The sequence below is a fragment of the Ochlerotatus camptorhynchus genome, unplaced genomic scaffold, assembly GCF_037179485.1.
Source record: "Ochlerotatus camptorhynchus isolate MF236.1 unplaced genomic scaffold, CSIRO-AGI_Acam_v1.1 ptg000112l, whole genome shotgun sequence".
Classification (NCBI taxonomy): Eukaryota; Metazoa; Arthropoda; class Insecta; order Diptera; family Culicidae; genus Ochlerotatus; species Ochlerotatus camptorhynchus.
The window spans coordinates 1,280,936-1,308,342 of NW_027040602.1; the positions used below are offsets into that span (position 1 = coordinate 1,280,936).

At 41.6% G+C, this 27,407-nt stretch overlaps 1 protein-coding gene across 1 annotated transcript; it reads left to right on the forward strand.

The window, feature by feature from the left end:
- The first annotated feature begins 12,446 nt into the window (after positions 1-12,446).
- On the forward strand, positions 12,447-13,130 carry LOC135699526 (uncharacterized). Its single transcript, XM_065219805.1, has 2 exons — positions 12,447-12,517; positions 12,584-13,130. The coding sequence occupies exons 1-2, from the start codon at positions 12,512-12,514 to the stop codon at positions 13,124-13,126; spliced, it is 549 nt and encodes a 182-aa protein (XP_065075877.1). The 5' UTR covers positions 12,447-12,511; the 3' UTR covers positions 13,127-13,130.
- The last annotated feature ends 14,277 nt before the right edge of the window (positions 13,131-27,407 follow it).

The window sequence follows — 27,407 nt, forward strand, 5'->3', positions numbered from 1 at the left end:
GGGTACGTCGACTGCCAAACGCAAGTAGGGGAAATGACGGCTTCGGCATGACAGACTATTTTCGGCAACCCAAATTGAAACACTATTTTCACTGGATTTTCTTACGAAAACACTTCGCTGAATGCATGCAAACGATTCTTAATGCTTTCAGCTTCAATTTGACTATATTTTTACCACTGAGAAAAAGCAATCTAGCAAGGTTTTCTTGAAATGAAACACACGCACTACAAATTGTAGCTGATTTCGAGTTGCCGATAATAGAACAGCAGATTTACATGCAGTTCAAATGGAACGGTTGCCGAAGAAAAACTGGTTGCCGACAATACTCGCTCTCACTAGAGAAGATTGGAGCTTTGTAAAAGCGTTTCAAAACAGTTTTTGACAATTCTTTCGACTGAAATTGTTAGAGCAGCTGGCAGCAAAAGATTGTAAACAAACCAATACTGCATATGTGTGCGTTCCATAGAGAAAAAGGCTATAGAAAGAAGGTCGCTGCTTAGGTTGCCGAGAATACGTAAATTCCCCTATGTAAAAATAATGTTAGATTTAAGTTTTGTATGTAAACATTACGCTGACACAGGAACCTTCACATCTACACACCGTCGGTTCCGGGATGGAACGTTATTTTCCACTGCACCTCAAGCCGACCAGCCCCGCCGGTCATGGAGGAGAGAATTTTAAGAACTGTGAGAAAAAATCCCAAAACTAGCACAAGGTGAGTTGCAGCTCAGTTTCCGGTTTCTCACTGGAGCGTATGGTACGTTTTGAACAGAATGCGGTAAGATATTTTCTGAACAATTATCTGAGGCTCGGGCGGAACGGGCCGATTGCTTGGCCCCCAAGGAGTCCGGATTTGACTCCCATGGACTTCTTTTTATGGGGATGTATTCGGTGACAATGATGTCATCGTTCTAACCGAGACTTGGCTCGATTCTCGAACGCTCTCCAGCCAGGCGTTTCCTAAATCCTAAAAACAGTCGGAAATCTAATGGAGGTGGTGTTCTTGTGGCAGTCCGTTCCGGTTTGAAGACGAGAGCTTTAGAAAATGACGCGTGGGACTGTGTGGAACAAGCATGGGTTGCCGTTGAACTGAGTGATCGCACACTGTACTTATGTGCGGTGTACACATTGCTCCTGACCGTGTTCGTGACAACGAACTTATCGAAACCCATTGTCGGTCCGTTTTCGCCGTAATGGAAACTGCAACTCCAGTTAATGAGATAATAAAGTGTTACGGGGGGGAGTGTTGCGTAAATTTGCGCTTCTCAGAATTGAGCAATTTAAAAAGTGATCATCCCTAATATCTGTTGACCGATAAACTAATAATGAATACTGAGTACAATCAACAATCAATACGAAACTAACGATTTTAAATTGGCTCACTACTTGACTAGCCTACAGGTCACAAGCAAATCGATTAACGTACCCAATTCTAGTCAAAATTATAGTACTACATAATGTTTGTTTTGATTCGCTATGAAATTTTGACAGATAAAATGAGGGGTTCGTGGATTTTCCTATGTTTCGAGGAGTGAATCGATTAGCTTGGGACCGAAGATAGTACCAGAGCTGAGCCAAAAAGTTGAGCACGTTTCTTCGAGACCTACTAGTCTTAGAGTTACCTCTATGGTACAATCGTGAAGATCTTGTAGTGAAGAGGTGCCGGTTGGAATCAATTGTTTTCCAATAACCAGTTACCGAATTTGTAAGTAATATTATATAATGTTTATATAAGCTAATAAATATATTATTATAGCTTTGTAGCTGACTCAAAGACATCAAAACTATGTCTTATCTGCTGAAAGAGTCGGTCCGATGGCTTTCGCCTGCACCTCTCCGCAATACTCTGTATTTCATACAGGATCAGTTAGCCTTCTCAATAGCTATAGCACAGACAAACAGACATAACACATTGAATATTTCTCACTGTAAAACATCGTCGCTAAAACATTACCGCCATCTGTTGAGTACACTGTGGTCGGCACTACACTGAACAGATGGCGGTAGTGTGTAAACGTCAAACGCAAGGGAATTGACTATGCGCGCCAAAGGTGGCGGTACTACCAACTACGATACTTTTAAATTGTCCGTTAAATGCTTGTTCGATTAACAACTTGCGATTGTTATGTCTGTTTGTCTGTGGCTAAAGTGCAGTAACGCTATATCAAACCAATGACGTAGTTAACGAGAACAATCGAAGCTTAGACCTCTGTTTCGTTAGCGTTGAGGACACTGCTCCAGTTATCTCCACGGCACCTTCTTCACTCCTCTCCACTCCTCATCATCCTCCTTTGGTTGTCACTCTCCAAGATAGTCACGTTCGGGATTTTGAAGACATTTCCACAAAAGCGTCATACGATTTTCGGAAAGCTGATCATAGTAGTATCATCGACGTGCTGTCTAGCATAGACTGGGGAAGCGTCCTGGACCCTGATAACGTTGAAACCGCTGCGCAAACATTTTCACATGTCTTGGCTTATGTCATTGACAGGCACGTTCCGAAAAGAGTTCACCGTAAAATTTCTCATCCTCCCTGGCAGACGAGTGAACTGCGTAAGTTGAAGTCGACCAAGAGAGCCGCATTAAGAAAATTCACTAAATATCATACGCTTTCGCTGAAACGTCACTACGTTAGGCTCAATCATGAGTTCAAGCGAGTTAGCCATCGATGCTATTCGCGATATCAACGTGGGATTCAGAGTAAACTCAAGTCACACCCGAAGTCCTTCTGGAATAACGTCAACGAGCAGTGCAAAGAGTCTGGCCTACCATCGTCAATGATGTTCAACGGAGAAGTTGCTTCCACCTCTCAGGAGATCTGTTGCTTGTTTTCAGACAAGTTTGCCAGCGTATTCTCTGATGAGATATTAACCAACGACCACGTTACCCTAGCAGCTAGTAATGTACCACTCTCCGGTCAAGCGTTGGGTGCAATTGACATCGACGACGAGATGATTTCCACAGCCGAACAACAACTTAAGTCGTTCTTCAACCCAGGTCCCGATGGTGTCCCATCAGTATTGTGAAAATCCGCCGATGTTAATTATGGGCAAATCACCCACGACGCAGCTTATCAAAGTCCAACTTACCCGTGTAGCAGCTTGAATCCAAATGACCTTTCACCAACTGTCAGGAAATGTGTATGAAAGATCATGACCTACCTAGTTATTATCCATCTCATAAGTATTTCTGAAGAAGCATATCGCCAGCTTGCTGACACCGTTGCAGCATCTATTCCGCATGTCCATCTCGAGTGGTATATTTCCATCTTGTTGGAAATTTGCACATATGTTTCCAGTTCACAAAAAGGGAAACAAACGGGACGTGGATAATTACCGTGGAATCACATCGTTGAGCTCAGTTTCGAAGCTATTCGAGTTAGTCATCATGGAGCCCCTGCTCTCTCATTGTAAGCAGTATCTAAGTAGTGATCAACACGGCTTCGTTTCCGGTCGTTTTACTACCACTTAATCTACTGGATTCGATAAACTGAACCATGCAATTGCGATTGCTAAGTTAGATAGACTCGGGGTAAATGGCAACCTCAAAGAAGTCACCTAGGCCCGTTGATTTTCCTGTTGTACTTTAACGACGTGAATCTGGTCCTCGAAGGCCCTCGTCTATCGTATGTATATGGTCTTAAAATCTATATCCGGATCCGTTTTATCGATGACTGTCACTTCCTCCAATGCCAGCTCGAAGCGTTTGCTAACTGGTGCAACTTGAACCGAATGGAGGTCAACCCCGCGAAGTGTTCAGTTATCACCTTATCGCGCAAGAAGGAACAGATCATGTTGAATTATGTACTTCAGGAAACAACTATCAGCCGTGTCAACCACGTAAAAGACCTGAGAGTTATTCTGGATTCCCAGTTAACGTATAAGCAACACATCTCGTTCATTGTCGAGAAGGCGCCAAGATCTTTGGGATTCATTTTCAGGATTGCTGTTCCCTGGTGCGGTCCACCCTGGAAACGATTATCAACAAGATCTTAGTATATATAGATAGAATAACAAAAAATGATTCTAATTGTTCGTTTGGAAGGAAACTTTAATGTCTTGTTGACTTATACATTATATGTAATTTGATTTTTGATGATAGCGAAAAATTATCCTGCTTCGAACTATGCTGATCATGGTTCGAACCATTAAAGATTTTAGTTCGAGCTATTGATATACCATTAGTGATTGAAACGTACTTGCGATACTAGATGTAGTCTTGTGTTTTCCTTATCCAGTGTGAAATAAACGTGTAAATTTAATTTAGTTCATGATCAGACTGTTCCAAACACGATAAATTCAGACTTCATTGTACATACCGCTACAGACATTCTGTAACGTAACTAGTCTGTATACCTTCTTTTTTTGGTGGGCGTTGTTGCGTGAGTTGGATTTGTAATCCAATGTATCAAGTTAAATGTTTATTTTAATGTGGAAAATCAACTTTAGGGCAAAGTCAATGTATGCATTTCGATTTCCAGCTGCTTGAGTCTATCCCGAGTCGATTTGATCCGCTCAGTTTCCAATGATAGCTCTTCCTTAGCTTCACGGATTAGTTGGGGCAATCTCATCAGCTTCACGGTCTTCTGCAGCTTTCTGGTCATCCATCTCTCGTTGCTCCATTTCCTTGATAATCTCGACGTCAAACATTACATTACCTTTAAACCTTTTCGTGAACGAGTGTTTTTGCTCACAACCTTTGACAAGCTCAAAATATCCGGATATGTTCGATGCAAGGGTGGAGAAGCTTCGATCACAACTGGATCAATGGTATTTAGTTGCTGTTTCATAATAAGTACATTTACCAGTTTCGATGGATCGTTAACCTTGGGATGAATCCGAAGTTTATCAATCGATTCGCGAGCATTGGACACCAGTTTCTTAGTTTGTTGGCAAACAGAATCACTTGTCCCAGGCGGAATCGAATTCAAACGAATTGTTCGGCAATAACAGCTGATAATCAAAGCTTGTCGATGATTCTTCTTCGGACGTTGATCTTCCATTAATTTCGTTGATTGGCTCGATAGATTCCCGATCACAAAGCGATCTGTCGGTGACACAGACTGGCTCCTTGATCAATGACAAATTCATAACAGAGCAATTGCTGATCTCGTGTAGGTTGTTGTTCGCATCAGTCTGCTGGATGTCTTCGGCTAGTTGAGGAAAAGCTTGACATTCGTCCAAACCATTCTCAAATCTCCCAGTTTCCAATGATGATCCAGGGGTGCTGCAAGATGTTTTTGTTAAACGAGATCTGTTCATGTTCTTGAAGTCAAATGGTTGAAGACCGATTGATCGCCATCCATTGACGATGGGTTCTTTTTGAATAACAGCATCATTTGTCTGTTTAAGCAGCTTCACAAATTTAACTTCATTGAAGATTTTCTCTGTATTGTCACATTTCCACTTATTGTGCAGCTCGGTGTATTTTGCTTTCAGCGAGCCAAACACAGCAACATCTAGTACTTGGAGAATGTGCGTTGAATTGGGATACAGCACCACAAGCTTCACGTCATTCTCGTAGCACCACCTATACAGCTTCAACAAATGGTGACCAGAGTACACATCCACGACGAGCACAATTGGACGCTGAATTCCCATTTCAATCCAACGAGGGTTCAAATGCTGCGTGACATCCGGATTGCCTCTGGTTAAATCCAAAGTTGGCACCAACAGACCCAGAAGCAGTTGCAGCAGCAGCAAGATCACTGAACGAATCTTTAAATGTGATCAGTGTCGGAATGTAACTCGCATCTGCAGCAACAGCATACAAGTACAAGTGATGTTTTCTTTCGGCTTGCCACGCTCAACGTTGTAAACAACCTTCGCCCCTTTTCGTGCGTACACTTTCTCTGTCACTGGATTCATAACGTAGTTGGTTTCGTTCACATTTCACCACAAAGCTGACCGATCCAGGAGGTACAACATTTGTCCTTGCTCGAACTGGCTATAAACGTACTCAAAATATCGTTCAAGTCGGTCAGCGGTTAACCCCGCGGATGCTCTTCCAAGTGCTTCTGGTGTCCGCTTTGAGATTTCAGGATGCCTCCGTAAAAACTTGTTCAGCCATCCTGTCGATGGTATTCCTCTTTTGAAAGTGCTGCCTTGAAGGGATTTGTGGTTTTGGGACATCCGGACGCTGCGCACAGAAGAATCCAATCGGCCAGCTGCTGCTCATGCGAGGCACTTAAAACGGCATCTTTTCCAAGTCGCTGGGGATGATTTCCATTCAGTTTGTCGCTTAAAGTCGATTTCAGGATGTGATGCTTTTTGTAAGCCGCATACGCTGACAATGAGTCACTTCTCACTTCTTCCAGAGCGTTTTGCAGTGTTTCGGGGGAATATTTTATGGGTTTATGGGTATCATTTTAAGCACCTACGGTGGGAAGAGGACATGATTAATTGTTTATAAAAATAAATAGCAATTTACCATTCTTGTTGAAGCTTATTTTGGTCATCTCTTCGCCTACTTCGTGCGAAATTCTGACCCGTTTTCATGTCCTTTGATGTTTTTTCAGTCAATTTTTCCGTGGAAACTTTCATGCGACTTTTGCGCGAAGGAGGTAATCAGAACGTAAACAAAGTGTAGCGACGGTAGCGACCCTAGCGGTGATTCGACGAAGCTGATAGTACGAACCACGTTCATTTGTGGTTCGAACCGGGATCGTATTTTCAAAAAATGCACACATTCAGGGATTTTTCCTTTTACAAAATGTTGCAGTAATGAAATAATATGTACGCCTCGATGTCCGAGCATTGTTCCAAGCTTTGCTTTGCTGATACTTGCAGACGGTTTAAATAAACAGTTTGGATAGGGACAATCAGAAAGAAATTCACAAATGTTTTCAATGTAAGCAATTATTATTCTAAAACAATAAAGGGGGTGTGTTGGAAAATGTCCAAAGCTTAGTTTAATAATATTTTGATTCTCAATTTCTGAATGCTGAATGCAGAGTTACATTTTCCTCGTGTGTGCAAAAATGTGCTGCCGAGACTCTCAACAAACCGTCTCCCGTCGCAACGAAAACAACATGTGACGAGCGAGAAAAAGACACGTGAGAATAAGATACGAGCGAGAAACAAATGCGACACCCAAAAACCTGGCGTGCGCGAGGCTCGCGCTGAGCTCATGTGCTACGATTAAGGGTACGGCCAGGGTAGAAGCGATTCGCGACGCGACGCGACCAATTCAAAAGAATCTTATTATTTATTATTATTCCTTGCGTGAGTCGCATCGCGTCGCGTCGCGTGTCGCGTCTACCCTGGCCGTCACCTAATGCTAGAACTGCAGAGCTCGAAGTTCTGGAAGGTGTAGGTAAGCGAAATACAGGCTGTTGAAACTTGGTTGCTTTGACCGACATTTCATTTGCGTTTGCACAAACCATTCCTATTTTAGAGGAAATGTAGCATGGACAACAATTCTACAAAAAGTGTTTCGGTATTGTTTAGTACGGAGATTTGACCGTTGCAAGACGTTCACACATTTTCAACGTAATTAACCATTCATCGGCAACACAACTGGTATACATTGTTAGATGGGATGTTACGTATTTTGAATAGATTATATCGGAATACTACAAATGCAGCAATGTTGTGATAATTCAATGGGTGGAAGAATTTTTTGCAGAACATTTTTTTCTTGGCGTATTACCTTTACGCTTTCATTTGTACTTTGTTACCATTACTTTAAACATGTCCAGTTTTTTTTAATGTGCCTCATGTGATTGAGCATTCAGATAAGTTCTATAACAGAAGCGGGTGATGGCGCGGTCTATGCTAAATAGCTGCAGCAAAATAGTGACATGAGCGGGCATCGTTGGCTTTAACTCAGATGAGCGTGTAGACCAGTGCAGTGATATATTTACCATTCCAATTATTAATATCACCAAGTCTACCGACCTTCTCTTCCGTTCCTTCAAATCGCTTTCTGGTTCGCACGGTACGATCTAGGTGGCTTCTGCTGACCATTGCTCTGCGGGTTTTGATGGCATTGTTTTCGCGTCGATGTCCGTAATCGCTGAGAAGAAATAACCTTTTCGGTTAGATAATAGGCCTTGCCTTTGTATACCAACAGTGTCAGAAGGAAGCGCCTGAGTATCGGCACCAATTCCACAAAGTGACCACCAAGCGCCACCTTCTCGCTACAACAAACCAGAAAGTGGTACAGCCATTGCTACAACCTGAAACAGATCAACCAATCAAATCACCATGTTGCCAACATGTTGCTAGAGTGTATGGTTTAAATTTGGAAAATACCATGTTGAAAGTTGATCTATCCATTTGAAAAATTATGATATTCAAAAACCTAAGCACATTCTTAAGTCATCCTTTTTTTAGCAACTCGTTAATTCAGATCAGAAGAACATCAGCAAATGCTGATCTTTTAAAACTTCCTGGCTGTCTAGGGAGCATATCCGAAAGAATATCCTGTTACTTATGCAACGTTTCCTGAACATCTACAAAATTTCCTTAAGTTTTAGAAAATTTACTCAAATTTCAATGTAACTTGAAATTAAACGACGGTCCAAAGTCTTCATCTTCAGGAAGTTCATTGAGATTTTTAAGATCTCTGACAAACTCCTATGAAGTTCCCTAAACTGAAACGAAGATCCCTGAAGTCTTCAATCTTTACGAAATTCCCTGAACTTTTTCAAAATGCCCTGAACTATGAAGTTATACGCAGTTCCTCGAATTATTACGCAGTCCACAAAACTTCATCAAAGCTTGCTTCACGTCTACGTTTCTTGTTGATTTTCCGCAAAGTTCGACTCACGAAATTTCCTGAATTTGTGCGGAATTCTCTGAACTATTTCAAGCCCATGAGGTTTCATTAAAGCTCTGAAGTTATAAAAAAGGTCCCTGAATAATAAAGAGGTTCCCTGTCATTAAACAATAAACTTCTACGAAGATACCTAAACTTGTATTAAGTTTCTACTTCTACGAAGTTTTCTGAACTTTTCCATGATCTCAGAACTTCAAATAATTTCACTAAATTTAGCTCATGATTAATCTGACATATGTTGGTCTTAATGCATAAAACAAAATATAATAATAATACCAAAGAAACATTCAAAATCAGGACAGTGTTCTAGTGAAAACAGTTAATGGAACATTAGAGTCAAACGAAGCATAAGTGTTACTAATCAGTATGAATAACCTCATTCAGCCCATACTGTCAATTACGAGCTGCGAGGTGTATGAAGTGTCGTTGTCTTATAACTTTTTCAGGTACGAGAGTTACCGAAGCAGTTCGATGAAACTCTACGAAGTTCACTGAAGTTCGGTGAGCTTCTACAAAGTTAGCTGAACTTCAAAGAAAAATTTGCACGTCAAGAAAGTTTCCTGAACTTTTAAAAAGTTCCCTGAAGTACCACGAAGTTTCTTGAAGAACTACAAAATTCCTTGCAACTCGGATAGCAGTTCGTGTCCTGGTGTAGTGGCTGTAGGTGCATTGTCAGACAGCACCAGCAAATCAACAGAGGAAGTGGTAGAGGTGCTGCATGAAGAGGTGGTGATAATGGACGTGCCCTCAGGAGGCCGATAAAGCATGCAAAAACGAACATCAGCATCCTCGGCAGAAAAGGTTTGCGGGTCTGTCGAGATTCGATGCGTTGTAAGCACAAAAAATATAGGAAATCGATTTAGATCTCCATTGTAATATTTGTTTAGTCCTTCGGCTCCGCAGAGCTTTCAAATATATTGAGCCTATTAAATAAACATTTTGGAAAACATGGTTTTCGATTCAGATACTGACCGTTGAGTGTGACAAATATGTTGGATTCATCCCAAAATTTACAATCCAGTTTCCTTATTTCTCACCATATTTTCAGGTTGACTACTACTTGGGACGAACACACCATGCTTTTTTCTAAATTTAAGTACATTTTTTAATTAACTAGTGATGTCGGCTACAGCTTGAAAGGCTGAAAATACTGATGGATGAAGTCACACGAATCAATTTCAACAACGAAGTATTGGGTTCTCTGCCAGCTGCAAAATACCTATCAATTTGATCCACCAAGATCAATCGAATCCAAATCAGGGTGATCAATATCCCAAAATTTGAGCTAATTTGGTGGCGAACTGATTCTGCACCACTGGCTCTTTGAAGTTTATATGGGAATTACTATAAGAAAAGTGTATTGTTTGTCCTCATCCTTTTAGCCCTGCACCATAATGATTTACGGAAAAGTTATCCATCAGAGCCCCCCCCCCCTCTTACGTGAAAATTTCCCAGCTACAACTTTGTTGAAAACCACTTTTAATGGAATGTCAAGAAAATTTGTTTTTAATTAATTTCCAAGTTGATAACTTGCTGGTAGGATTAATCGGCTGTTTTCAGGGCAACACTGCATCTTGCCCTTATGACATAATAGCTCCGATTTTTTGTCCTATTATTCCAATGTTGTCTGCTGAGTAGTAAATGAACCATGTCAGAAGAACATCATCTTCCTAATCAATTAATAACTAATTATCCTAACGTTCAATTTTTCAATTCCCACATAAACTTCAAAGGGCCAAGTGCAGTAGGAGTTCGTATACTAATGAGAACAAATTTTGTGAGAATGAACTTGGTGGAGCTAAATCAATATTTTGAACCATGAAAATTCCATGCGCATGGATCGGTTACAAATAACCCCGCCGGTAATTGGTTCGTAATCGTTTAACTCATCTTCCGCTTGAAATACTTCTATAAAACCACAATCTCTCAACCATCAAAAACAGAATACCAACTGAATAAAATCAATAAGTTGTACCAGCAACACGAGAATGTGACAGGACTACAACAGTTCTCTGCTGTTTTTTTTTATCACCAACCAGCCTGGTAGCCAAATGGTAGAGCTATTTCACAAATGTTACAATGTTTTTGCTGTGCGGAGGGTAATTTCTGACAAAGTATTATTTTGGGTAACCATAATGACTGTCAAAAATTAATTTTACATTACTAATTGACGACAGATTTACAAAATCTATGTAGGGTTACGAAATGCGAGACCCCAAGTCGTTCGTGATACTATATATCATGACATGATACTATACACAGTGAACTATCTACAACTGGATATAGAAGGGACCATTAAATTATAGAACTATCGAGAGCAATAATTATATAGGAAATGAAAGCCATGTTTACTATGGTACTATAACTCGATATTGAGTTAGTGAACTCAATGTTGTGGACTGTAGTTATGGAAAACTATTCTACAGCTGGAGACATTCATTGTAGTTCGGGAAATTTAAATTCACTCAAATTAGCCATAACATTATGCAAAACTATTTCGGTTGCCGAGGATCGACTGTAGCTCATAATCGCCATCATATTTTGAAAATAAACATTTTAACAGAACAGATCAATCAAAAAAAAATCCAGACCTAGCCAATTTCCACATGGCGAACAACAGTATTAGATCGCTTCCGCTCGGTGCCCAAATCAATTATCAAACTGAAATTCTTCACCTAATCGAACTTTCCATTTCGCCTCAAATTTCAACCGCACTCGGATGCTTCGCATATTAGAGCGCGCATCATATGATAATTGATCATTAGCATTTCCCTATACCCCGCACCCGACCCGGCGCTCATCTCTCTCTGTGTTGTTCGCTCTTGGGTATGTGAATAACACGCATTTCGGAAACCACAAAGGTTTGTCGGTTCTGTAGCATAGCGGTTCGATACACTTATAGGTTTACATTTCAATGACCTACCCAATCATTCGGATCAATTAGTGTTTTCGACATCCAACCTGGTGGTTTGTGCAATTTGTTAAGCACACCCACAGGGATACCCATCAAAACGGAGCGGAACTGTCCGACTTTAACGAACTTTGAAAGCCGTGAGAAATTCAAACTCAAGTAGGCCTTGTAAGATCCTTTCGTGTTTTTGCAACACACGCCTACTGAATCAATTTAGGGGAGAATGGTATACAACGCACCCCCTGGGCAGAACGCACCAGCTGACTTTCATTTGTGTTTTTCATGGCTTTTAAGTAACTTTTTTGTTGTCTTATCAAGCAGCACTTCTAGCATAGCATCTGAACTCAAAATTCTGCATGATAAATCCTAGAATTGGATTTAAAATTCCAAGAAAAACTCAAAATAAAATGAAAAAGTGCGTCTTACCCCGGGGGTGCGTTATGTACTGTTCTTCCCTACATAGTTAGTAGGATCTTCGCCAAATCATAGCAACATGGTGACCACTGACACATACACATATTCGCTCTACGTCTGTATGATCACCAATGTGCTGCAATTCAACGTCGCAGCGTCGATCGATGTGCTGGCATGATGGAAACAGTAGCGCAGAAGCAACTGGTGGCTGAAACACTGCCGAAATGAATGTACTCCAATGTTTCGATCTTGGGAGCAACGCACGGCTATGAAAGAGTGTGAGCGTTGTATAAAAACCGCCAGCTTATCGGTGGCCACCCATCAGTCAACAGTGCTCATCGCAACCGTTCATTACCAAGCAATCCTTGTACGCTGGGACACCAATCATACTACGACACGCTTATTATGAAGGTAAGCCCTGCTCAAAGGAAAGGATTTCATCGCGACCATTGACCCTTTTTTTCAATTCCTATCTAGGTGTTTGTCATCTTTTCAATGGCCCTGGCCATCGCCGCCAGTGCAGCAGTCGACGGTAGCAAAATGAACAAACGGGACCTTTGGGACGATCTGGCCCAAGCGGATGATGTGTCATTAGAAAACTTCCCAAAAAACCAAAAATTCCCAAATTTCCCACGGGATCGCCCAACGCCATCCAAGAAGCAAAAGGAACCGGTAGTGAAACACGTTCCAGTGCCTTACCCGGTAGAGGTCGAGAAGCGCGTTGAAGTGAAAGTTCCGTTTAAGGTGGAGGTCGAAAAGAAGGTGCCAGTCATCGTGGAAAAGAAAGTTCGGGTGATCGTGGAGAAGAAGGTTCCTGTTCACATAGATCGCCCAGTGCCATACCCGGTCGAAGTTAAGGTCCCGGTTGTTCAAAAAGAATACGTCGAAGTGCCATACCCTGTGCACGTTGAAAAGAAAATCCCTGTGTTCCTCGAGAGGCCAGTCTACATAGAACGGACCGTCCCGGTTCGCATTCAAATCCGGAGAAAGAAGAACAGAGGCGGCCGGAAGTGGCGTTAAGGAGCATCATCAATTAGCTAGGATTAATGGTTTCTAAGAGATTGAATAAAAATCCACCACTTGTTTTCTGTTAAACTTTAACACAGTAGGCTATTCCTAGTTTGCTATTCGCAGCCTTCTTTGCAGTAAATAGCCACCATTTAATAATCAGCACAAACTAGTGTAAATGTGAAAAGCATTGTGCAAATTAAATTAAATGCTTGTACCCACAGAATAGAAATTAATATTAAAAACAAATTGAAAACGTTTTAGTTGCGTTCTCGGCGTTGGTGTTTTGACAGGGAGTGGGGAAACCACCGCAGAGCGCAGTCACATATTGTGTACAATTTATTTAGCCCGGCCGCAAAAAGGGTGAAGAAGGAACATTCGTCCGCGGAAGTTCGGGGTTTTCAGTGCACGGTTAAAACTTGTTCTACTATATTCAAGCCCGAGTGAGAAATGCGCATTTACAGTGCGATAAAGGATGACGGTGTACTAAACTGTTCTGAGTTTCGGGTGCCATTTTGGATGTGCTTGTCATGATCGATTCCTCGGATAAAGTTTTAGCCCATATGGCAAACGAGGGGGAGAGGGAGAGCTAGAATTTCAATTTAAATTGTTAATGTTTTATTCATTTTGAAAGTCCTCTACCGGGATGGGAACGTAGTTAGTTATAGCAGGGAGTTGCAGCTTTTCCGAGCATTTGTTTCGAAAGTCCATTACACGGTAGATGTGGGGTAAGTTAGTGAGTGCCTGCTTTCGAAAGCTTCAATTCATTTGGGATTATTGTTTTTGATATTTTAAATGAAAAAAATCGACTGAAGACCGTTGTAAAATTCAACTGAAACCATGCAATGCAAAGGAAAAAGTCCACAAAATTCTCCCTGTGGCGCTGAATGAAGTCTGATGGGGAATAACCATCACAATGTAAAATCACAAGTCTTAAGCATTAAAATCAAAATCGTCCTGTGCAATGGAGTTGCATCGGCCTGCGTTAAATCCGATTTGCCGCAAAGCTTCTGCTGTGTAGTTGAGGTAAAAAACTGCTGAATTCCGTGGAATTTCGCGAAATATTGCCTATGTCTGTGGCCCTACAAATATTTCTAACTATATAATACAAATACGCATTGTTGGTTCCTCAGGACTATCCGAAAATTCGTCAAGAAGTTCCACCAGCTCGATGTGCTTGTCCTCTGAGCAGCCTTGTAAGCAGTCACGGTAGTCGACACATTTTCTGTGATAATCCACTGCCTTCGCCTCCGACACTTGCAAAACAAGCTATCATAGTACAGTACCAAACTAAAATGTCATACGACAGGCTTTTTCATACGACACTGTCGCCGAAGACCGTCACGAATGTATTTTAGTTTTTCTCATAATAAGAGCTGCTGATGTTGTGCTTGTGTGAATTCTGAAAATAGCAAGCAATGATGTCCTATATTTACACCAAATTAAGGAATTAAAACGAAATCACAAATGTCATATGATAGTTATTTGATAATTTTCTTTCTTGCTCGAATGTTATTCAACCGTTTGTGTTGTGTGAGAGAGACGACGGTAGAGCATGAGTGTACGAATACAAACAGACTGTCGCGCACGACAACGAAGCGAGTGCAGTAAAAACACGTCAACCGTTTCAACCCCTGCCTCTGAGATTACATCCTCGAGCGTCTGGCTAAGGGTACCAAAATACGTGTTTGTTCCGTGTCCATGCTGGAATCTACGCTATCTGATGACCCTCCTCTCCGTGAGTTTATCCGGGCCTCAATGCTTTTTTGTTTTATGAGGTCGAGATGTTTTTCGATTTTAAACAAATGTAATCAATCTCCTGTTGACCATCCTTTCCATTTCATCTGGGTAAATAAAATTCCCTGAGATTTCCGGGTTTTTCCAGAGCTTTAACAAGAAATTTCGAGCTATTAGAAAGCTGATTTGAATTGAAAAATTTCAATGTCTTAAAGTCCAAAAAATGTTCATGCCAAAACAAAACAAAATGATTTATTTCCAGTTAATTTTAAAAACATATCGAAGTTCGGCATTACAAAAACTTTTGTAGAATCTAGAATAAATCCCATGTTCCAGAATCTTGGAAATGTATCCATGTCCGGAATGTTTTAAAATAAAACTCCCTGAATCTTGAAGATTTTTGTCAATCCCGGATCACAAAATTGTCAAAGCATGTGATCTCAAAATTTAAAAATTTATTTATCATTAACATTATTTTATTACAAATCCTGGATCATGTTTTTTTGATCCAGGATCTCGAAAAAAAATGAGTGTTGGAATCATTTTGGAACTCTTCGCAGGATTTCTTCAGTAATTTCTGAATAATTTTCTTTTTTTCATCTCAGAATACCCTCAGCGGAAATTTTTTACCTCGTTCCACATTTGTTCGACCATTATTGTACACTGGTTTGAAACCCAAAAAAATGAATCAATGGGCAATAATGAGTTGAATAAAATAGTGTCTATTTGATAGCAAAAATCACTGAATTAAATGGATTAAAAATAATCTATTATGAAGCGTTCTTTTTGATAAATCAACAAAATCAAATAATTAACATTGATCACTCTGTAAATCAACCGTAATACTAAATTCATCACACCGATCGTTGCAAGTATAATGTACTGCAGTTCTATTGTTCCAATCCATGTTAAGTGTCTGCAAAGTCCACATGGCAGGTTCTGCAGGTATAATTCCCCATATCCATACACAGGTACCTCAAAATGGCATCGGTATTGTTTAAAATAATTGTCACACATATGTATAATAAATTAATCCTATCAAATGATGTATGTGTGAATTCAGCACTGAGTTGATCCTGCCGAACACTCTAAGGTAAACATTGACACCTCCTCCACGTCAACAACGGAACAGACAACAAGGGAACGATCGACGGTATGATATGATAAAAAAAAACAAAGCCATCTATGGAAAATTTGCATTATCGAAACGAAACGAAAACAACCACAAAAATAATGAAAACCATCCTCGTTCGGACCCAACCACCCCCCGCCTACTTCGATTGAACGCGTGGTAAAATTTGATCAACCACTGATTCTTTGTTTGAATTTTTGTTGTCTTATCTCACCAGGGCAAAATCAATCCATATGTTTTTTCTTCGGATTGTTCAATTCTTTCGGATTTCTGTACCGCGCTGTCAGTTTGGCAAGATGCAGGACACCCTCCAAGGAGTCATATTTTCTGTTCGGTTTTTGCTGAACAGCTCCGATAGCGGACATCGAAATAAATAAATCATTCCTGTGCCACATTGTGCAGTAGTACACAATATTTATCACCACGTGCCAATTCCAAAGGTTATGAGATTTGTGAGGATTTTCCAATACAGATTTGAAAAGATAGATTGGCACTGTGAAAAAAAAATGCTAAGTTCTTTAAGAGAGGAACAGAAAACAACGGCAAAACTTCCCTGTCCCTAACAATTTCTCCACAGTGTTGTGCACTGTGGGGTGGGAAAGCCTCGTGTGCTTTTGCGATCTTTTACTGCTGTTGAAAACATATTGCACGGACAGCAATGGAATTTTGCATACAAAGTGATGTGGGCGTAAAAAGGCAAAGATAACGCAAATATTCCTCCAGAAAGAGCAAATAAAAAACCGTAATAAAACAGAGAGGATTCCGGCCCAGGGGTGGGTTATTTACAAATCGCTCGGATTAGTCGGAATCTCCGACACCGGCAAGAGACCAGCAGCCGAACACTTTTGCAAGCGGAAAACTTGCTGATTCACGGCAACGTCTGCCACCGAATCACCACCAAAACTCGCGACGGACACACACTGTCCCGAGCCAATTCACTAACCGGACCGGGCTAAAACTCGTCCACGGTGACGAATCGCTCAACAGAACCACACGTCGAAAATGTGGCATCCGAACTCGGAGAACCGGACTCCCGGGAGGCAATGAAACCGACACCAAACAATAGAACCGAAGCTGCGACGTAGATTTTGGAGGTTAAACTCAAGGTCAACCGAATCACTCAAGACGGACCTTTCTTTCTTGCTTCTTTCCTTTGTCACTACATTTTTCTCCCTTTCACCTTCCATACTCCTCTCTTCACTTTAATCAAATTTGGCTTCATAACCGGACGCCTCTAAACATGAAAAAATACAATATATCACTAAATGACAACTTTATGAACACCTGAATCTAAATTTCAGTACACAAATTAACAAATTCAAAGCAAAAAAGTTTAATTCGCTGACGAAAACTACACAGCAAAAGAAAAACACGTCAGCTTTCAAGCGCGGCCTACTGCGATTCTACTGTTTGTTCAATGTGTGTCAACAGGGTTTGCTCGTAAATTGCATCGATAGCTGCGTTTGATATTTGAACGAACTTGTAATGCAAATGTACTTTCGGCTTTAACAAATGCTTCCTCTAGATAAACTTATAAGAACAATTGTCCAACAAATCACGTTTTCAATTTTGTTTAACACTGATGACTTCAGTTTCTTGCTGAATATTAACACCCAGGAAATTTTTCAGATTTGAACTAGGGAAAAAAACCGGGAATTTTAAAAATGAAAACCCACTGGCCACCCTGTCATAAAGCTACTTGTCAAGAAGTCCCAACCGAGCGCACACGCCAGGCACGCCTGCCTGCCTGCATGCCTGCCGAAAAGGCAATGATGCATGTTCGGAAGTAATTAAAAGTCTAGTGTAAAGGGCCAACCATGGTCGGATCCGTGTTGTCGCCAACTATTGGCTGGTAGCAGAGGACAAAGTTCCAAAGCCGAACCCGTGTTGGCCGCACGCAGGGAGTCCTTTCCGGGGAAAGGGACATTAGTTCGGTTCAGTGGCATCGAAGCAAAAGGAAAGGAAAATCGACCGACGACGACGACGGCGATGACGACGCCTCGCTTGAATACTTTGTCGTTCAATTAATTTTAATTAATCGTTCATTAAGTTCAAATTTAAATTTAAATTAATTTCAACTGTGGCTCTACGCTAGTCAACGGAGCAGCTGGCAAAGGGTGCTAAGTTTAAGCAAGCCCTTGTGTGGTTGGCGAAGCCTACTTCGGTTTGCAAGATCAAAGGATAATTATTCGAGGCCTACTTGTTGGTGAAGTCGCTGAAATCAGTCGCATCCTAGTGTTTCGATAGATTTTTAGAATTTCGCCATGTTATCAAGACCACACAATCGCGTAAGGGTGACACTTCAATTTCAATTTATCATAATTAGAAATTATTGCTCGTGCAAGTCAAACATTCCTCGCTGCTCCCCGCCGTTTGCCACCAGAAATCAGGAACCAGTGAGGGGAAAACTTACTCAAAATTCAATTCTGCTCATGATAGTTAATTAAATTGCTACCATAAATCACTGCCATAGTGGCACGGCTGGGGCGTGGGAGAGAGAGAGAGAGAGTGACTTGATCTAAATTCAGCCACCAATCCTTTGCCATCGAATAATGTTGCTCATTTGACACATGCATCCAGCCAGAGCAGTCGAATCAAGCAGGAGGAGGTCGGAAATAAATTCTGATTTGAGCCGCGGCTTGCTCCCGAGAGCACTACTCTGTATTGTTGTAGTAGGCGCAGTAAATCAATCGACGGACAGTTGGCTAGTAAATCTTTCGGCATTAGGTGCACTCGCTTCTGCCCTCTGGCTGCCACCATCTACACACACTGAGTATTTCAGACACATCAATGAAGGTTTTGTGTGCGCTATTCCTGCGGTTACTTTGATGTGAAATATATTTAAAATTAATTTTTGCGTATTTGAAACACGAAAATAACACTGTTATAACGAATTCTATTGCATGACTTCAATTTTAACACATTTGATTTTTTTTTTTACCATTACAACTTCAACTGCAGGCTGACAAAAATTCCATTCGTTTCGTTTTCCCAAGGCAACTTTTGATGAGAACGAGATGGAATTTATTCACGCTGGCGTGCTTCCCGTTCCGTTACATATACTCGCATCCCTCCGCCGAGCATCCTTCCTGGGTAACAAATTTCACATCCCAATTTGTAATACATCTAACTTTTCCCTGTGTTTCTGCTTGCTGGAGTCTGGCAGAAATGATTGCAGGAGAAAATTCCTCAACAACACATCCTATAAGCATGTACGGCACGCTATATGTGTGACTTCATTTCCCATCAACACCCGCCGCCACAGACTGAGAGCAGCACATTCAGCACACAAAGTAGGCATGGGGTTCGCGGAAGCACCGGAACATATATTTTCAGGCAGCAGCATCCGCGTAGCAACCATCGTCATCACATCGTAGCAGGCGAACGAGCTTTCATAGGCACGTCGCTTGCTAGGATGACGGTTGTTCTGGTGCTAAATGAAAATATAACTTTGGGGCCTGAGCAAGGAGGAACAAACAAAAATTTTAAATGTTTATTGCTGGCATTAAAATATCGTTTTTTTTTGTGATTTAGGTGTACCTATACAACAATTTCAGAAACATGGCAGTTGGTGTCCACTGTGTGAAGCTGCAGACGGATGGAAATTTCGACTGTTGCTACTCTCGTCGTCGTCTCGGTCCGGGGTAAAACGAAGCGTAATGAAGTTTGCACTCGATTTGTTTGCTTCCCATTTACTCTTTCTCTCTCTCTCTCTCTGTCCATTGCTTTGTTTGGTAGCATAATTTGTTTTGATGAATGCTTCAATGAGACACGCATTCGCTTCATAGCTCTATTTGTGAAGTTTGTTGTTTGCTGTTCAAGTGTTGTATAACTCTGTTGGGCATTTAAGTGAGCATGTAATTTCTATTATGCTTCATGGTTAGTTTCATGGTAAGTTAGATGTGTGCTACAGTGCTACAGTGTGAATCTTATTTCCCAGGGTCACTAAAAAAAAAAAAAAAAAATACAACCATCTCCAAACACTTCTGAACTGAAGTCAGTGCTCCATTCCATTCTCAGTCATTAATTCCCGACTATTTGTGCAATAATGAAAATGAAAAATTAAATTAAAATTTAATTGCTTTTATTCGTCTTTCGACGCTTCGCAACTCAGTGGGGGCGAGCTTAACTGCTCCTAGGAGATGTAATCGTTTTCTAACTGCTCCATCCACTACATTGTCAAGACTCGGTTACAGTACATCCAGCCCGGAATCCCAAAACAACCAACAACGACTCGCTCATACCGCACAGCAAGTGGTCGCTGTAAATAAGTAAAAACCTTTCTCAATCTCCTCTTTGCCACTCCCAAAGCTCACTGGAATCAACTGTCGATTTACTTCAGTGTTCTTTCTCTTCCTCGCTACCAACAACTGGGAAGTTGTTTACCATAGTCACAGTCTGCCAACAATCACGTTGGCTGTGGAATCACACGGACGCTGACAACGCAACGGCGACGCCTCCTCTGATGGGAAATGGCACGTTCAACTTTTGCAATTATTTATGCGCGCAGTTTTATTATTGCTTCTTCGGCATCCGGTTCTTCCTGCGGCGATCCCTTACGTCGACGACACCCCGAAAGCTTACGGGAACTTGGCACTTTGATTGCTCCTGCTGGTGCCATTACGAAACTAGCTTCATTATCTGTCTCGATCCAATGTCCCATACACGGCCACATGGCAGTTAGTTTTGTAGTTTTTCCCATACACAATGAAATCTACCACGCGTCTCCGCCACCACGATGTTCTGATAACCCAATTCAAAATGTCCCGTTCTGTGTGCACTTGGATAAGTCGAATGCAGCTCAAAATTGCAAAAAGTGGGGCTACTCAGTGGTTGAGCGTTTTAGTCAGTTTAGAAGCATATTGAGTGAAATATCTCTCGATTTCCTCATATTCAAGAAGCTTCTCGAGGGAAGTTTTACTCCTTCACTGAGTAACCTCACTTCATGCCGTTTTTAATCAAATGCTACTCTATTTTGAGTTACTCTCATTGGCCGTGCACACGTACATATATGTACATATTCTTCCCCGGAAAAGCCAACCTCTTGTGGATCGTTTCGAAATTTGCATAATCTGAGTTTTCTAATCCTTTAAAGCGATGCAATCTAGTAGAACGTTTCCCGCTCCAGTCAAAGCTGTCTCTCTTCCGTTGCACAGTGGTCGAAAGTCGTCCAAATTCCAAAAACTTAAACTAAATTGTTTTTAGTTTCGCATATTTTTAATGAAAGTATTAGGTTCGGATATACTCCCCTAAAATTTTGAAGCATTGCCGATCAATTTTACATTTTTTGTTAATTTTTACAAAGTTGAATTAATCAATTAACTCTCCACAACTCGATGTCCACTAACTCGATATCGAGTTATAGAACCATCGTAAAAATGAATTTCATGGCTACAGTGATAGCAAGTATGTATGGGATTGTTAGTCTACTTTTCAGAAAATGTAGCCGTGTTCTGCGCTTTTTTTGCGTTAAGTTCTGAAAAATGAATTTCCGATATGTCATCTGATAGAAATAAATGATATTTTCCCTTTATTCATTAACTACGTCGACAGTTTTTTGAGATTCTTGACCCCCTCCCCCTGCGTTAACAAGTGTCCATACGTAATTTTTAAAATTTGTATGGGTCGTGGATAATTGCCAACTTTTGCATGGAGACCCTACCACTGTGCGTTGGTACCTACATTCTGCATGGAGATTAGAATGAACCTAGCTGCCATAGTATATATCCCATATCGAGCGATTAAACGAAGCATTTCTCGTCTTTTATCGCTTGCTGCCTCGTTTGAAGGAGAACATGGCACTCTGAAACTTCACTCGGAACAATTACGGAGGGATTTCAATTGCCAACTGCAATTATTTAACCCTCTCACTGGGAACTCGGCTGAGAATTCACCAAGCAGGCGACGCGTTTATTATGCTTTTAGTTACGAGTTCAACGCCTCCTTGTTTCTTGTTTTTCCAGTTTTCAAGAATCAAAATTGCCACCAACACAATCCTATCCACAAATGGCTATTTCATCAGACCCTGTTAGGAACCGTTCTCAATTGTTCGCATAGGTACACGACGACGACGAGATCTTGGAAGCTTGCCGAAGGCAAAATGCGTGAACAACCAAGTGAACATTTGAATTCCCCCAAAATCAGAATTTGCGACGACACAACGATGTTCATATACGCACTGAAGCTTTTTGTATATAGACACAAGTTTATCACACAGAATAGTTGTCTTGAGCAGGGATCACTGAGGCGTTCGTGTAGAAAATAAACGGCTCTACTCGTTTCGGTGTTGTAGTTTTCCGCTACAACAACTTAGTGGGATCTAATCAAAGCTCTTCCACGTCTGTTCCAGCTGAAAGTCTCGATAATGAAGAAAATCAACCATCTTCCACGTTTCATGATCGACATCGATAGGGTTGTTATTACCCTATTGGAGTGCAATTTAAAAAAAACCAAAATCGACCACATTACGAAAAATGGTCAGGTTTTGACCACTTATAACTCTGTCAATAGCGGATTGATTTTAATTCTAAACAAGCCAATCGATTGAAATTTTCTGCTGAAATGAACACTTTATTAATTTTCAATAGGTCACTATTTAAAATTACACAAATGTCCAACTGTTGCAATGGTGATCAAAATTATCAACAATTGACTGCAAAAAGCGCTTTCACTAACACAGATTTCAAAATCGAGTTCCATCCGGTCTCACTGAACGGTGTATATTCGTGGCGTTGAACACTGTCCAACATCACTCTTTGTTTGTTGTCGTCGCAGATTTTAATTCGCCGTTTTTCGTTGTTTTTTCGCGCTGTTTATTATCAGACGCGCTCGTTGGTGCAATATTTGCATATCGGAATCTAGTGTTGTTTACCTAGTTGTGCCACAGTGTTTTATGCAATTGTGTTTTTGTGAAATACGCATTGTATCATCGTAATCGCTCATATCTACTTACTCGCTGTCTCTCTTCCGAAGCGCCATCTACCAGTAAACTTTGGAAGCTAGCACATCTCAGTAACCTGAACGTTGCATACATCTAGGCGCTTTCATTCTTACTTGGATCACCGTAATATTGCGCTGAATTAAACAACGGGTAGAGATTTCTCATCGTCATGAGCGCTTGTAATACTTGTTCGGAGCCTATTGACGGCAATGACAAATACGTTCTCTGCAGTGGAGTCTGCAACAGACTGTTCCACTTCAATTGTGCTGGGCTCAACGTTACAATGTCGATCTACTGTGGTTTTGCGATGCTTGCAGAGTTAACTTTAACCCAACAATCGTTGATCGTGAATCGCACATACTCAAAGCACTGCGTGATCTCTCAATACGAGTAGACTCTATTAACCTTCGGATTGGACAGTATGCTGAAAATTTGAAGACCATGAACAGCTTGTTATCATTTCCACACCTGAGAAGGGAATCGAATGTCGATTCGAAATGTCGAAAATCGAACACTGATTTTCACCACAGCATAGATCGGTTAAATCTGAATAGTTCGTTGCATTCTAGCCTAGGGAATATTTTCGGTGAGCCACCGATCCTCTCACCACAGTCGTGCCTTTCCTGCCATCGTCCATCAGTCGTCCCGGCCCTGTGTGTGAGTTTGGAAACGTGGTCTTCCAAACTAATACCGCAGGCAAGTACGATTCATTCTGGTTCAGCCCAACTCCTGATTCGTTGCTTGGTTTCAGTACTACACCGTTTAGCCGTCATTATTCAAGACCTTCAAGTCAGCATGTTTCAACTCTGGGACGCAACGATACTGGCTACATGGAAGCCCCTAATCCCCCTACCACAGTCGAGCTTTTCCCGTCATCGGCCAACAGTCGTCCTGGCCCTGAGTGTGGGGTCAGAGAGGGTGTCTTCCAAACCGCTATCTTTGGCAAGTACGTTTCTGTTTTAAGCAGTTCAACTTCTGATCAATCTACTGGTTCTAGCATTGCAATCAACTGTCCCTCTTCAAACGTCAGCGAGTTTAACTATCCAAACAGCACGGCAGCAATAATGATGCAGCTCATTCAGGACACAACTTTCTATCCGTCTACTACCAGAACGTCAGAGGTCTGCGCACTAAAACGACAGAATTGAAGTTAAGGCTATCGAGCTGCGACTACGATATAATTGTTTTTACCGAAACATGGCTCCGATCTGATATAAGCGATACGGAGCTCACTCCCGACTACTCAATATTTCGGTGTGATCAAAGTGAAACTACTAGTAATTCTTCGAGGGGTGGTGGAGTTTTCGTAGCTGTTAAAAATATTTTGCACTGTACTGCGGTTTCTTTGGACGATTGTAGACAGCTTGAACAAATTGTTGTGCGAGTAACACTTCCTCACCATTCGCTGTTGATCATTGGCATCTATCTTCCCCCGAATTCCGACGCAAGTTTATATTCGGCTCACGCTACGGCTGTCCAGAACTTATCGGATCGTTCGTCGGACAATGACATTATTCTACTCTTCGGGGACTACAATCTTCCTCATCTGCAATGGTGCTTCGATGAGGACGTTAATGGGTTTATACCTTCGAACGCTTCCAGTGAACAAGAACTCAATCTCACCGAATCCATCTCAGCGTGCGGGCTGGTTCAAGTGAATTCTTATACGAACCCGAACGGTAGACTACTAGATCTAGCATTCACGAATTCTCCAGATGTCATTGAAGAACTGCGGCCACCACTTCCACTCTTATCCACCGATGCCCATCACCCACCGTTTATTTTATTAGTGGATGTGCACAGCGTCATCATAAACCACCAAATCGACGCGGATTCGGATGCAATTGACCCAGATCTCAGGCAATGCAACTTTGATTCACTTAATGCCGCGTTTTCGTCGATCGACTGGCAGCTTCTTCTACATGAACACACTGTTGATGCAAACGTTATACGCCGTCGTATTTCAAGTTGCGTCAACAGGAAGCCTTGGTGGACGGCAGAATTGCGAAATCAGCGTAATAGACTGAGGAAAGCACGCAAACGATATTTCGCTGATAAATCGAACGCGAACAGAGATTTCCTTCATCTAATTGAATCATCCTATAATGAACTTCTCTCTTCAAGCTACCAAGTATACATGCGCAAACTAGAATCCAACCTAAAACAAAATCCGTCGATGTTCTGGAGGTATGTTAAAAAGCAAAAGGCTAGCAATCGTGTACCGAATAACGTTATCTACGGTGATTCCATGGCCAGCACACCTGAAGATGCTGCCAATCTTTTTTTGAATTTTTTTCAAAGTGTGTTCTGTTCAACTTCTCCTGTACCTCGCCCGGATTGTTTCCAACACGTGCCATCTTATGGTATCCACCTTCCAATCTTCAGTTTTTCTTGTGACGAAGTGTTAAGTACGTTGGCTAAATTAGATGCTTCGAAAGGAGCGGGAGTCGATGGTCTGCCACCGATATTAGTGAAGAACTGCGCTGCATCTCTGGTTGAACCATTGACGTTACTGTTTAACTGTTCGTTAGAACAAAAAACGTTCCCAAGTTTATGGAAAACCGCGTCAATGATTCCTGTACACAAATCTGGCAGTTTAAACAATGTGGTAAACTATCGTGGGATTTTCATTCTCTGCTGTCTGGGAAAGGTTCTCGAATCACTAGTACATAAGGTCGTGCTGAATGCAGCGAAACCGATTATCTCTGAGTATCAGTACGGATTCATACCACACCGGTCTACTACAACCAACTTACTGGGCTATACCAACGTACTGTTCCGTGAGATAGAACGTCGCAACCAGGTGGACTCTATTTACATCGACTTTTCGAAAGCGTTCGACACCGTCCCGCATGCCTATGCCACAAAAAAACTGAAACACATGGGATTTCCGGATTGGATTGCGGACTGGATAAGGTCATTTGTGCAAGTGAACTCGTCTCGTTCCAATACGTTCGACATACCATCTGGCGTACCACAGGGTAGCGTGTTAGGACCTTTGCTCTTTGTCCTCTTTATTAACGACCTGTGCCTTCGAATATCCTCTGGAAAGCTCCTATGCTGATGACCTCAAAATCTTCAGAATTATCGCGTCTGTACTCGATTGTATTGTACTGCAGGCTGACATCGACGTAGTGTCAATCTGGTGCAAAGAGAATGGTATGAGCGTGAACATCAATAAATGCAAAACGATCATATTTAGTCGCTGTTTGTCAACGCTCACTCACCAATATCGAATTGACACTACTCCGCAATTTATTCGCGACTTGGGAGTTATAATTGACTCTAAACATAGATTCAGCGAACATGTCTCCACCATGACAGCAAAAGCTTTCTCCGTACTCGGGTTTATTCGTCGTAATGCTTCTCAACTAACCGATGTGTACGCATTAAAATCACTCTTTTGTGCTTTAGTGCGCAGCATTCTGGAATACGCTGCCCCGGTTTGGGCACCATATCACACGTCCCAGGTGATCCGCATTGTACGTATACAAAAAATGTTCATACGATTTGCACTCCGGAACCTACCGTGGAATGATCCCGTGAATCTTCCTGATTACCAACAAAGGTGCCGTTTAATCAACTTAGAGTTGCTATCAGTGAGACGGCTGAGATTGCAACAATTGGTTGTATTCGACATTCTGATGAACAACACCGACTGTCCAGATCTTCTACAGGAAGTTATGCTTAACGCACCTCAGCGCCAATTACGAAACTTTGCCCTTATTGTCATTCCCAGTCACAGGACTAGTTATGGGTTTAATAGTCCGCTAAGTTCCTGTCTTAGAGCTTTTAATGCTGTTTGTGATGACTTCGATTTTAATTTAACTAGGCTCTGTTTTAAAAATAGGTTAAGAGTAAATGTGATAGTTTAAGATTAGTCTCAGTGTTCACTCGGCTGTCGACAAAAGCAGGCCACTCTCGATGTGTGCTACGCGATCGTCTGTTTTCTCGGCAGCAACCATTGTGTGTCCTCCTCATTGTTCTTCATCAGCAGTTCTTACGATCGATGTGTCGTCGACTTTGGAAAGCAACCGTTTAGTGATAAGTGTGAGTGCTGACCACGTTTTGCGTCCATTGCTGCAATGGAAGCGCTCTGACCCTCGTTGGTGTAACTGCCATTCAATGAAACTACTAGAAGCGGCTCCAGTTCTAATGGATGAGGCTTTTTGGATAGCGGAAGATAAAGTGTTTATTGTGTTGTACCTTTTGACTATAGTTTTAAGATGTATTGTTTCGTGACCAAGAATCCTCGGCTCTGTAAAGTTAATTCGGTTGAGCCTTATCAAATAAATTAATAAACAAAAAAAAAGATTAGTCTGTGCGAAACCGTCGAAGACTGAATAAATAAGGCTGCCCGCAAGCAGCGAGCTGGGGCCCACATTAGCATCCATTCACCGAAGGAGGAAGAAGTCGCACTGCTACTGATCGGAATCAGTAGATCTTTGTGAGTCGCTGTGGGCCATATATGCGCGTCACCCCCG